At 38.3% G+C, this 13,552-nt stretch overlaps 1 protein-coding gene across 9 annotated transcripts in view; it reads right to left on the bottom strand.

The window, feature by feature from the left end:
* Positions 1-3,861: 3,861 nt before the first annotated feature.
* The window catches only part of SPATS2L (spermatogenesis associated serine rich 2 like), a 139,502-nt gene continuing 129,811 nt past the window's right edge, over positions 3,862-13,552 (bottom strand). For 7 of the 9 annotated variants that reach the window (XM_062579406.1, XM_062579404.1, XM_062579408.1 and 4 more), the window contains 4 exons: positions 12,926-13,035; positions 12,233-12,335; positions 8,400-8,620; positions 3,862-7,202 (listed from right to left, as the gene is read on the bottom strand). In XM_062579406.1, the coding sequence (XP_062435390.1) occupies positions 6,795-7,202; positions 8,400-8,620; positions 12,233-12,335; positions 12,926-13,035 (842 nt within the window). In that variant the 3' untranslated portion in view covers positions 3,862-6,794. The remainder of the gene's footprint in view (positions 7,203-8,399; positions 8,621-12,232; positions 12,336-12,925; positions 13,036-13,552) is intronic. The other 2 variants (XR_009958859.1, XR_009958860.1) reach the window with 2 other exon arrangements.

Below are 13,552 nucleotides of genomic sequence, written 5' to 3'. Positions count from 1 at the left end.
TTTTAATGAATCTAGAGTTAAATTCCTTAATCAATATATTTAAATTGGGAAAAATAGGTGGTGATGATAATTAGTACCAGACACAAGTTTTTCCCAAGTGTGTGAGATACTGAGTGCTGCAAAGATTTCAGAAGTTGAATGCACATTTGGTGGTACTTTCTGGAGAGAAGTCACCGTTCTGTTACTTAACAGCAATTACAAGGACTACCTTTGCTTGCAAGAAAATGAAGAAATACAGGGAGCAATAAGCATGCCTAGCAAGTAATAAGGCAGCTTTTTCATAGGCCCGAGACCTATGTGTACTACTTTTCTAATGGAATGTGGTCTGCCGCTGGCAGCAGTCCGGCCGCAGCATACTGCAGGGATCACATCGCTGTGGGCCATGTTTTCTGCAGCTGCAGGGAGGCTTCAGGTCTGAGTCACGGCTGGCGTTGCTGTGGCAGGCGTTACTGAGTCCTTCTGTAGCTCCTTTCACATAAGGGGAGGGAGAATTGCAACATGATTGTAGCAAAGCAGTGTAACAGAAGTGTCCAGGTTTAGAGAGAGATAAAATAACCCCTCCCTATCCTAGAGGAGGAGGCAGGATATGCTGGATTTCTTCCTGTACCCAAAATACAGGGTATATTTTGAGTAATAACACTGAACTGAAGAAATGCTGTGTAATTCTGTCAGCAGAGCAAAGCAGACTTTGTTTTTACAAAGTCTTTTTAGTTGTTTAAACCAACGCTGTTTAATATTTGCTTTAAGCTGTCCAAGCCAGGCTTTTTTTTTTCCCCCTCTCTCTACTGCTTCTGCATTTTCAATATAGTAAATACAGCTGGTCCTAAATGTTGAAAATACTACTTACATTGCCAAAACAAAATGGGCTTAAAATTCCTGAGACTGTTAGAAATACAGAAGGGTTCTTTAAATGTTTTGTTTTCTCGGTCATTTAGAAGAGATCACATTTTCAGGCTTTCAGGGCTTGAAATTTCACAACTGCACAATTAATAAAACAGATTTTCATGTATTAACATTTTTAAAGAGGCACTTTGCAATAAACAATATTTACTATAAGGGTGAGCAGTACTGTAATTTTTGGTTATTATTTTGAATACTAAAGGCCAGCATATCTTTTGAATTATTAAACTGATTTTTTTAAATAAATCTAAAAAAAAACCCAACCCCAAAGCTCTTCCTGTCCCCTAAGCAAAAAAGAAAAATCACTGAAATAAGAAAAAGGCAAAGATTATGGAAGGATACTAGCCTAATATAATTATTTTTCATGCATGCAGTTCATTACTGGCACTAAGTATGTGAAACTTGTTTTTTCTTAACGCTTACTGAAAATCACTTTTAACAACCTATTTTCTGAGTGACTTTTACTTCAATACTTACTGAATAGCTGAAGAGTTTTCCACATACTTTTAAATCTTTCTACAATGTTTCCTAAAGCTGATTTCCTTCCTCTTCAACATGAGATGAATTAAAATGACTTTTATAAATACCACACAAAAACTCTCAGAAAATATAGACTTATTTTGCATGTATACAAAAAAAACCCGTCTGCGAATAATCCTTTAGGACTTTCTTGAGTTGGCACTAGTTCAGTGTTTGTTTAATCTTTTTGGTAGTACAGTATTTTTCAAGCAACTTTTGTGTAATTTCCATTACAGTGCCTTCACAGTTTTCAGTGGCTTTAATGATTTTTTTTCATTGTGCTAGACACATAGGCTTGTAGTTTAAAACAAAACAAAAAAACTACTACAGTTCCTATAATTTTGACTCAGTAAGTAGGTGAAATAGGAGATTGGCTGCGGTGGAAAGGTAGAGCAAGACTGCTATTACTTTTAAGAGACTTGATTTGAGAGAGAGAGAGAGAGAGAGAGTGTTTTTTTCCTTAATCTAGATGAGGTACAAACATGGCCTTTTAAATCTGTGAGTAGGCACTTCTGTCATATTTTTATGCCCAGGAAGCTGGCTAATAGTTTCTTATAACTGATGTACTGATGTTGAACACCTACACTTTCATGGTAGTTGAATAGAATTAAGCTTCAAGGTGATTTTTGTCTATAACAATAGCTTCAACAGTATTCATCCAAAGCCTTTTAAAATGTAGAAATAAAATTGCACTTCATGTTCTTTCTGTGGGGCTGATAGCTGAAAACAAATGAAAAGTGAATCTTACTAGTCCAAAGACTGGTTATTCCAAATTGTGTCTAAAAGACTGTTTTTTGTGAGGCTGGAACAAAGAGCAGAAGTTCTGCAAGTCTGAGAGTTTCCTGCAGGTTTAAACTTCCTCAAAACTGCATGTTCCCGTGTTTTTTTTCAAGTTTGCAGTTTTCCTAATGTTACAGTTGTCTAACTCAACTGAAGACGTACTGTCTGGCAACGCATCTGTGCTGATAATCTGTGATACGCTGTACATACCAGTTTGATTGGGGTAGTTAATGCATGAGAGCTATCGTTCTGCTTTTAGCGTTGTACACACTGCTATGGTGCTTGACAGCGGCTTGCCTTTTATCTTCATAAAATTGCCATTTGTTATAGAAGAAACTATGTTCAGAAAATAACTTCAATCTAGTTATCTAATGATTATTAGTATCTAATAGCTGCTTTCTAAGGGATTAAATAAGCATCACCAGTTTAGTTGGATGCCTTTTTTTTTCCCCTCATAACCACTGTCAATTTTCCAGTCATTTAGTTCTCACTTTCACACTATTGTTCTTTCCAAACAATGATATGGGTTCATTTGGGTTAAGGAGACAGGAAAAATACCATTCTAAGTTAGTTTCTAAAACATCAATTCCCACGTGACTGAGGATGTGCCTAGGATGCAGCACGTATAAGTAACCAAGAAGTTATTCAAATAGATGTAATTCTGTCTGTGTGATTTAGCGTATGGAGACTTTTGTAGCTAATGTAAGCAACAGACATCATTTCATGTGATAGGCACATGTTCACATTGATTCTCAGGGAGATTTTTCATTGGGGTTGTTTTTTTTCTTTTCAACTATTCCAGTCATTTACCCAAATCAGCTGTTATGCAGAGCAGGAAAGTATTCTTTTAAACCCATTTATATTAAACTACCAAGCTAATCAATACATTGTGGTTAAAATTTTACTATGGCTAGGAAGAAATACTAACCTTTCCCATCAGAAAGAAAATTTCATCTTTTTAGTTCTTCTCAATCTACAAAGGAAAAATTCTCACCTGAAAAAAACACAAAGCCACCTGCATCATCAAAAACTTGAGAATGAAGCTGCCTGTTGCTTAGATGCAGTTAGAACCAAAGTTTGGTAAGAAGTACAACATTGTAAATACTCTGTGGTGGCTAAGCCCCTCAAAAATCTAGGCTGATTCCAGACAACATCTTAAAGGAGAAAGGCAATCATAGAACAGGTATGGTTGATGCTACAGACCTTGCTTTCTGAGCTTTTTACGTATTCCTCCTCACAGATTTTTTCTTTCTGACAAAAAGTCTGGCTGTTTAAACAACGTACCTCTCTTGGCTGAAACTTACTTCTTAAATTCACCAGACCACCTGATCAACTGCGTAGTGTGGTTTGCATCAAGGATTTGTCCATTTTCAAATCTACCCCTTTCATAAGTCTTTTAATCCATTCTTTTCAATCCATGAATTTAAAGGCTATAGATGATCTTAAAACTTCTCACACAGCCCAGTCACTACATGGGGAAAGATGCTCCATATGTGTACGGAACCGCCATACAAGCACAAACCAGGTGCTCCCCTACAACAGTGGGGTGCAGGGAAGAGCTATGAGCTAGAGGAGCAATGTGTTTCCCTTTCACAACTCTTAGTTACAGTTTTAAGGTGATGTTTTCAAACACACATTAAGTGATTTTTTAAACTCCCCTCCCCCTCAAACATGCCTAAGTAATTTAAGGTTTCCAAGTAGTTTGGTTATGTTAACAATGTTACTTTTCTAACTGCCTATCTGGTCCTTCCTTATGCTGAGCTCTGCCCTTAGCCTCAATTTAATCTCACACAAGAGAGAAATGAATCCAAACTGCTTCAAAATACTGCTCTTTAAGGTGTGTTTCCTCTTTCAAGAGTGTACAAAAGACAGTGTGTGGTTTCATGTTTGTGTCTGAGCAATTCTAAACAGCTTTGTTTGCTTTACAAATTGGGGTCTTTTTGCACTTGCTGGCCTGAAAAGCTGAAAGTCAAGCTCTGTCCTGCCCTTAAGAATTCCCTCACTGACTCCTGCAGGAATCTCTCACATGAAGAGGAGTACCACACATAGCTGGCTCTGTTATTAGAAGATAAAAATCACTTCTGTTGAAGACAAGCACAAGAGCATCCAATTAATTACAAGTATTGTGAGCAGTAAAAAGCTCCTAGAAACTCGCAGACACAAGTCAAAGGGTACAGCAACACAAGAACTGAAAGATACAGGATACTGTTTGGACAAAACTAGGTTTCAGAGCCCAGCCAAGTAACATAGTTAAAATATGTATTCCAATATAAAAACACACCTGGAGCGCTCAGCCTGATGTGTTCCAAGCCGCACCAAACCCACACAGATGTGTCTGCAGCACACTGAAGAGAAATGCTGCCTCTCACCTGTTAGTCCTGGATCTGTTGGATATTGAGCCTGTAGCACATCAAAGGATAGCTGGTACTTAGCAGTAGTCCTGTTGCGCTGAGTTATGATTTACGTTACAGATTTTATTTATTTTGCAAAAGCTTGTTTGTGAGGAAGTAGACTTACGGAATAAAACAATTTCCAGTAATCCTGTTATGTGGAAGAACTTCAAGGAAGGAGTAAAACTCACTGTAGATAATCTAGACTTTTTTTCCCTGGGGAAGAAAAAAATCTCTTCGTAAAAGAAGTTTGACAATTATTTAAGCACAATATAACAAGCTTCCTGTGTAATATCTGCATGGAATTTATAATTGCATCCCTTACTGAGAGACCCTGGACAAATTTTGGAAAAGCTACCCTTCTGATGGGTGTGCACAACACACTTCAGCTCCTGGATTCTATAACTTCCCATTCCATATACTCAAAACATTCAGTCCAAAATCCTCATGATCGACCTTGTAGAAGTAGTGCCTGTAATACTAAGAAACCCAATATTTACCTATGCACTTTTGATTATCTTCCACTAGAGTTCCAGATGAAGATGACACATTTGTCTTCTAGTACCATATGCTACCAATATCCACATGTGAAAAACTTTATAGGTATCAAGAAACAAACAAAAATAAGCAAAACTGTCCATAAGGAATGGGCCTCACTTTACACTTTGAGTTAGTTTTTTGAGTGCTGCACAGGACAAGTAGAACAGTCAGTACTAAGGAAGCGTGCAGTCAGCTAACAGAAATCAGGCAGAGGAAAATGGCAAAGAGCAATAGCAAAGAAATACCTAGGAACAAACTTCAAGTCTTCTACTCTTATTGACCACAGTGGGAAAGACCTTAAAGATCTTTGTGATTCTAATCCCCAGGCCTCTAGTTCACATGATGCCAGGTCTGGATTCTGACACTTTACTATATTAAGTAATAACTCATATTACAAATACATCCAGGGGCTCTTATGTAGGAAGGTGCTGTTCTGTGCTCTTGTGGTAGTAGCATTTAGCTAAAAGCAAATGCCTAGCCAATCCAAACTCAGCTGAAAGCCACCCACTGATAACCACTGAATTAAGTGACTAGAGATCGAGTAAGATTGCAAGTGGTTAGTTACTGCAAAGCAGCAAACACCGTATTATTTTATAAAGGAGATTTTAATTTTTTGAAAGAAACAAGTTTTCTGAAATACAGAATCAGACATTAACACTAAGTTTTTTATTTTAATAGAAAACTCAGAAGAATGTGGTATCTGCTCAAATATGTACCTCCACGTTCTGCTGAATGTTGCTGTAAGCAATTATATTAGAGTCATAGCTCTTGTATAGGACAGATGGTTCCTACAGCAAAAATATAGAAAAATAATTTGAATTCAAGTCTAGAACACCTGCAACTTCTCATATGCAAAAAAAAAAAAAAAAAAAAATCCAACCAGCCATAGAAAAGTGACTGATAAGGATGGAAAGCAGGGTTGTGCATCTCAATAGCCATGACTATATACATTCCAAACTTAAGAACTGAGCATTTTTCTCAGCCTCATAAAAATAGTTTGTCAATGAAAAATACCAATATGTAGTATATTTAATAGAATTTATACTTGAATTTAAAGATCTCAGGTTATGGAATAATAAGCAAAAAATCAAATGTATTACTTTTTCAAATTTTCTTGTATGTAACAATGCTGTGTGTATACAGTGTGTGTGCTCATGTATGTATGCATGTGTATATATATACACACACACATATACAAACACAGAAAGGTGTATAGATTTTTTTTCACAAAAATTCTAAAAGATTATTTGATTTCATTGCAGACCAGAGCATGCAAACTTCTTGAGATCTTTCCTAACACTGGTTGCTCTAAAAAACAATAACTTTTTCTGGCATAACCATGTATCTACAACAGGTCTTTTCCTATTGTGAATTTAATCTTCAATTTATTTTTTCAATCTAGATTTCATTCTTCTAAAAAGTAAATGCTGCTTTGGTAAAATTCTGTACTGTTATGACAAAATAACTCTGAGCATATTGGGCAAAGCCTTGAAAGTATGAATTAATGTTGATAATTAGTAAGTAATAAAGATATCAAGTTTTAAGCAGCAACAGATTTAAAATGACTGTGTTCTGACTTATTTTCTTCACTGTTTCAAAAAGCATTTTGAGCAGTAAACTAAAATTAAGAGATTAAATTTCTCTGCCTGCCTTCACTGTGACATTTTAAGCCACCAAAGTCACAGCTGGCACTGAAAGAACAGTGGCATCGGCAGAGACCTCTATCCTTGCAGGGCATAAATTGCACTGCGACACCCTGCCAACACTGCCTCGGAAGGGCCTGTGATCTGTGGTGTCTGCTATATGATGCTTCCGTCGGTTTTGAGGCTTTCCATCGGTTTGTGTCAGATTCTCTGTGGTCCTTGTAGTTGTGGACTGCTCTTGATTTTTCATAGCTCCTTTGTTTTTAGGTCTGAAGCTGTTATGCTGCTGTCTTCTGTGTTCAGACCTGGAACCACTCTTTACATTACTTGGATCTGCCTCATTACTGGTGGCTTGTGACTTATGAGATCCATTGAGTCGAGTGTTTTGATGCTGAGGGTTGAATCTTCGCCTCTGGCTAGAAGGCCCATTCTATCCAGAAAGAAATTGGATAACTGTTAGGCTATCTGAATCCTTCCAACAGGGTAAGAAATATAGCAAATCAGAATTAGTAAAAACTAGAGAAGGAACAGACTACACAGTTCTGACTGGTGCTGGAGTTCTCTATTTATAACACTTAGAATAATTGAACTATCAGTACACTGCTGTATCTGAGTAGCTTGGAAGCATATGCGCAGGTACATCACTGATATCAAATTAAAATCTGCCATGATACAAGAAAAAAGAAAAAAAGGGATGAAATATTATACATCTTAACAGCAGCACTTAAGAAGTGGAGAACTTGATCCAGACTGACTTTTCCCCAAAATTAAGAAAATATCTTGTCTGTTAAAGTAGTATACAAAAACTAGAATAAGATTGTAGGAAGAGTGTAAGACAGAAATTCACATGGAAATTAGAGTGAAATTAAGAGTCCACATGGTAGTAGAGATGTCCATTGTGTTATCTTGCTTAGAGAAAGCTTCAGTCAGTAGTGGGAAGTGACTCTATTACTTTATTTGGGTGACTTGCCATGACGGCTGATTCCATACACACACTGCCATCATGTAACAATCCTTTGTGACCCTTCAGGCACCTATTTGAGCCAAAAATCTCTGCTGGGACAAAATTCAGATCACCTTCAGTGGCAGCTTTGCCTGAGTAAGCACTACAACACAAGAACATTCTAAGGTGTTCCTCAAATGAAATAGCTAACAATATGGCGGAATACTATAAGCTGTATTACACAATTTCTGAAATAATATGTTTTTAAATCTGGCAGGATTCCCCTCTCAAACGCCATGTAATAATCATGCTTCAGAACATCAGCTGATCACTTATCAAGGATCAGGAATACATGTTTCTCCATCACAGGAGACAAGGACAATTGTCTATTATGGAAGTTATGGAAGGCTTTTTTTTTTTTTTTTTTGGTCAATCTATTAACCGATGGAGACTAGACCAGTCTTTCCTGATACGGCACTTCTGATATTCCTATCTCTTCTGTTCACATGGTCGTGAAAATGAAGACATAAAAGATATACTTGCATATTTTTCCATATTCAGAAAATAATTAACTAAGTATATGAACTGCAAACCGATATTTGATTTGGTATTAATCACTTTCAATATTGCATGCTTCCTGAAAACTTTGAAATCTTTTAGTTTAGTTGGTAATTCATTTCTTACCTGCTTATTTGTTGGGATTCCTTGGGGAGAGGATTCTGTAGGATTGGAAGAAAGATTACTTTGAACTTTAGTGCTGGCTGCTCTATTATCAGAGTTCTTGGCATTATTAGAGGATTTTCGAGTGTGTATATTTTGCTTGCAAGTTATTGCTTGTGAAGTCATTGAAGACAGCACCAAACTACACGGTGTTCTTGAGGAATAATTGTTCTTTGGGCGAGAAACTGAAAAGAAAAAAAAGTGTTTGGTATTATCAGTTAAATGATCAATATCCAAACATAAGGCCTTATTCTTATCTTCTCTGCAGTGAGTTTGGGTAGCATTTCTCTAGCCTTACTTTAGATAATGAAGCAAGCTAGATAGCTAGGGTCAGAATTAGGCCATAATGTTTTACTTTCGTGAAGCTGCTCATCATGCAGCATTTCTGGAGATTAAAGAACCAATACGGTGGAACTACACTAAAACTGGAATGGGACTTGCAGAAGGCTAGCACATCCCGGGTTTGGGTATATCCATGCTTGTAAAATGGTGCACTACTTTGTCCATTTGTCCTGTAAATGTGAAGAGCTGTCTTATTCAATGCAGCTGCCCAAAGAAAAATAGCCTAGGAAGGTACCTTGCTGGAAGGCAGTCCAGATTGTGACAACGAAGGCTTAGGAGACAGTTACTTTAGTATTGTTTAAGAATAAATAATCTGTTGTGCAAAGATCAGCATTATTTCAAATCCTATGATGCCAACAGTTAAAACAGACCTGTGCCTGTCCAGGTCCAGCTGAAATATGATTTGCAGCAGTACTTTTCAGAGTACTGCTTTGTTGCCAGTGGAGAGTATGAAAGTGTTACTGACTGCTAGCTCAAATCTTCGGTCATCCAAAAAACTTTTCAAATACTAACCTTTTACTCCTAGCACCTATTGCTTTTGCTCATGGACTTTTAAACAGTTGGATTGAACAAAGCTCTGTTGGAACTGCCCCTCATACTGCTGTCCTGTCATAATGCTTTGAATGGGAGTCTTTAGGTAACAAAGGAAGAAACCCAGGAAGGAAGGTGAGTGGGATGTCCAGTAACTCCCTCTGCTGTTTGAGGTCTAAAGAAGTTGTGCATGCACTTGCTTGGATGGACTGCATTTGACTGCGAATCATTCTTTGACCATGGAAAACTGAGGAGGCTGCAGTTGCAGTCCACAAATGCATTGGCTAAAACAGCTAAAACAGAGGTAATAGCCATAAAAGCTTCCTTAGTATGTCTAAACACTTTTTAAGAAGGGTGAGGGGAAAAAAAAAAAAAAGCCTATTATCTGTTGCTCATTCTTCTCCAAGGAGATGGCTAATAAAGGTTCTCCTGTAACATGGATCTCTATCAAATTGGAACTGATGGCCGTGTGCCATGTAGGCCATGGCACAGCCAGCATCATCATGAATCATGACTGCTCATTTTAGTGTCTTAGCCCTGCTCCCTACCTCTTTCTATATTCTGTATTTCTAGACCAGCTGATTTCTTAACCACTTCCATGTTTGGATGTGAATTACACCAAAAAAACCCTTGATTCTTGTCTCACTGCATTTCCACAAGCTCTTCAAGCTGTCTGCTTCTCTGTTTGGCCCCTGAGCAGTCTCAGAAAGGATTCTGAGGCTGTCGAAATAAAGCTATTGATCTTCATTTGCTGTTTTGATTCTTCTGGTTGTGGAATTTCCCTGTTCCCGTCTTGCATACATGACACAAACTAGAACGTCACTTCTGTGAGAAGAACATTCTCAGTGAGACACCTGTTTTATCTAATATTATGTATCCTCCAAAGAGGTACTTCCACATTTCCACTTTAGTATAGAAAAAGATGATGTAGATTATAGGAACTGAGCATCAGGTGTTGTCTTTTTCTAAGGCTTTTAATCACTTATGCTAACATCAGATACTTCTCCCACTAGGTGTCCTCTTAACAAAAATAATACAACTACCCCTAACGTTGAATTGCACAGAGCTGCACAATCAGAGCTGCTGATGTAAGTTTGGCTGTCACTATATTCTATTGCTCTCTTCCCTAAGCCAGGCCATGTCACATGGAAGCCCGTACAAACATCCAGCTGCTTCTCATAAAAGCACATTCTTGAGAGGAAAGATGTATAAGAAAGATACAACCCATCACTGGGCATTCTGGATATATGTCAGTCCATTACCTTTTGTTTCTCCCTGTCTTCCATTGCAAGTCTATGCTGCCTATCATCCTCTCATGCTAGACCATGCCTTCCTTTGCAGAAGCTTTGTGGTTTCCATTACTGCTTTTGTTAAAGCTCTCAGCAATGGCTGTACTTAGCTACAGATCTGGTCCAATATTCTCTGTCTGAGGAGCAATCGGAGCTCCTATCAGGATATAAGCCTCATTGTGAGATGCTCTAAACAAAAACACCTCTTTGCCATGAAGGGCTCCCACAAAGGACATGTCAACTGAGCATGAGTTGCTCATCTAAAGTCACTGAGCTCAGATTAGAACCAAGTTCTCTGGACTTATAGTGCACCAGCAGGCAATTCTGAAGACGCCTTTGCTTCCTGGTTAATAGCTTGTTCTTTTGACTTCACTGAGCTGATTTCAATAGGTCTACACTTATGTACATGCCTGAATGCTTTGCTGAGAAGAGGTATAAATAATTAACCTGAAGAATTCACTGCAGCTGGAAGTTATTAGGACAGTAGTTCAGTAAGTTAAAAACAGTAGTCTATGTTTGTATCAATAGCAGCTGTGGTTATATCATTCAGGATAACCTTAACAGAATTTTCAGTCTCTTAAACTTCAGGGTATCAGAGAGGGACTACAAAGTCACTGTGAACTACTGGATGCATTACTGGAAAGTTTATGCCTTCCTTTGGAACATCCTGGGTCGACTGCAATGAGAGACAGGATATGACATTAGATGGACCTTCAAAGTGTTCTGCAATAGCAATTCTTATGTTCTAATGAATTAAACTGGTTATGGCTCAAAGGAGCAAGTTCTTCAGCCATGCAATCACAAAATTGTTTTTGGCAGATTGCGTGATACTTTTTCTTGCTATTTATAACAACTCCTTGGAAATGTTGATTATTTTTTTCTTCTTGAAATTGTTTTCTTTCCACTAAGACACACTAGTTCACTACTATGTTAATGTTTTTTCTCTTGAGTGCTGGTGTTAATGGGATATCATAGAGAGGGGGGATATTCAGGGAAAAACATTAAAGCTTTTAGGGTGGGAGGAAACATGACAAAGATGAGAAATAGGCAAGCTCACATTTTGCATCAGGAAGGTGATACTTGGAGTGGACAAAGAATGTAAATTTCCAAGCAGAAGGGCAGACAGATTGGAAACAGGAACACTTAGGACTACGATTAGCCCCTTCAAAACCCAGTGAACACTGCTATAAAGCTGGGGACTTGCTTCTAGCACGAGAGGTCTGAATTGGTTGTTGTGACATCATGCTCACACAAAGAACTTCCAATTTACTAGTTCATCATAAATAACCACTAAATTGAAGAGTTCTCCAGGGGTGACTTTTATTTTCACTTGGAAATCCTGTCTAGATGGAAAACTCCAACTGACTTGAGTAATACCTTAAAATTGCCGACAAAGAGGGCACTCTGCACATGCAGATAGACTGTGCACCACTGTGTAGTCAGTCTAATATTTTGCATACAGTTAACTTGTTCATATGCAGTATGTCGGTTGCATCCAGACACACCATTCACATCAGACTTGGTACATACACATGCAGGCAATACACATCCTTACTTTTGCCTGGGATTTCCTGTATAGGTATGTGGGAATACTACATTCCTATAACTTCAGTGTGAGAAATCACCAGCACTTACTCTCTCCACACAGCTGAATTTGGGTCTTCAGCTGCTCTGTATCACAGGAAAATCGGGCAGACCTGCCCAGCTCTTCATCATATTTCCGTTCACTTACAAAGTGCTGCAAAAATACAGACAAATTAACAATGATTTGCATTTTGAGCTATCCTGCAAGATCATACAGATCGTGCAAAAACCAACCTATAATCAACCATTGTATAACAACACAGAACATACAACCAACAAGTTCTCTTTAAGGCTCAGCAATCTGTGACACTGCCCTGTATGCAGGATCTCTGTGAAGAACCAAGTTTTTTCCCATCCTTACCAAACGACAGATCTCACAGCCCAGTCAAGCCCAGGCTCAGGAAGAGCATCATTCCACTGGCATGCATGTGTTTGACTACTGAACCTGAAGCTATCAGGTTTGCTAGGCAGGTGGGCCTGATGAATGATACACAAATAGCAGAACTCTTCTCTGCTCTGCTTATGAGGGGATAGCTTACATACATCACAGACACTATCATAGGATAGTCTCTGTACACTGCTCATAGGTGCTATAACAGTTTAAGAAAGTATGCCTTCCCCATGGAAAACTAGTTGAACTCTGGCCTATGATGAGAACGAACAGCCTGGGGCATCTAAATGGGACAGCCCTTTCTTGGCATCCGTGCAAACAGCTAACATACCCAGCAGAAATGAATATCTAACCTTAATTTCGGCCCTGAGTTCAGACAGTTGTGCCTCAGTCATCTGACTGGCTAGGTCTGTCAGTCTCTTCAGCTCCTCAGCTTTCTTCTGCCGAGCAGTCAGGATTTCCACTGCCAAATACCAACAGTTAGTAATTAATACTAAGGTGGTAAATGTTCTCTAATTCATGACTTTCTGGGTATTAACATTGTATATCACACATGAGGCAGATACACAACCCACACTCCCCACTTCAGCTGAATGGAACATGATGCTGCTTGCACAGACTAGAGTCAATCAGTGAATTTAACTGAACTGCCTAGTGTTGAAAAAGATCTGGAAATGAGATGCCAGATCCCATTTTGGAAGGATTGGAACCAATCCTTTAACATTTAGACAGCTAGGGCAGAGGATTTTTTTTGAGTTTTCCCATGCTGTATTTTTAAGCACTAAATCATGGAATCTTCCACTGATACATGGAAAGACGACGTACTTTCAGTCAGCAGCCCTGTTTTTGAAGACATGCTGTATTTTATTTACACAGCAGTATTTTACTCCCCCTGAAAAAAATCTGTTCATATATAGTTTATGCTTAAATCTTCATCATTACAATTTTGCTTTCAAGTACAGAACATACATGTTTGCCAT

Source organism: Rhea pennata, chromosome 6 (genome assembly GCF_028389875.1).
Source record: "Rhea pennata isolate bPtePen1 chromosome 6, bPtePen1.pri, whole genome shotgun sequence".
Classification (NCBI taxonomy): domain Eukaryota; kingdom Metazoa; phylum Chordata; class Aves; order Rheiformes; family Rheidae; genus Rhea; species Rhea pennata.
Note: the sequence above shows the minus strand (reverse complement) of the source record. Positions and strands in the feature narration are given on the sequence as shown.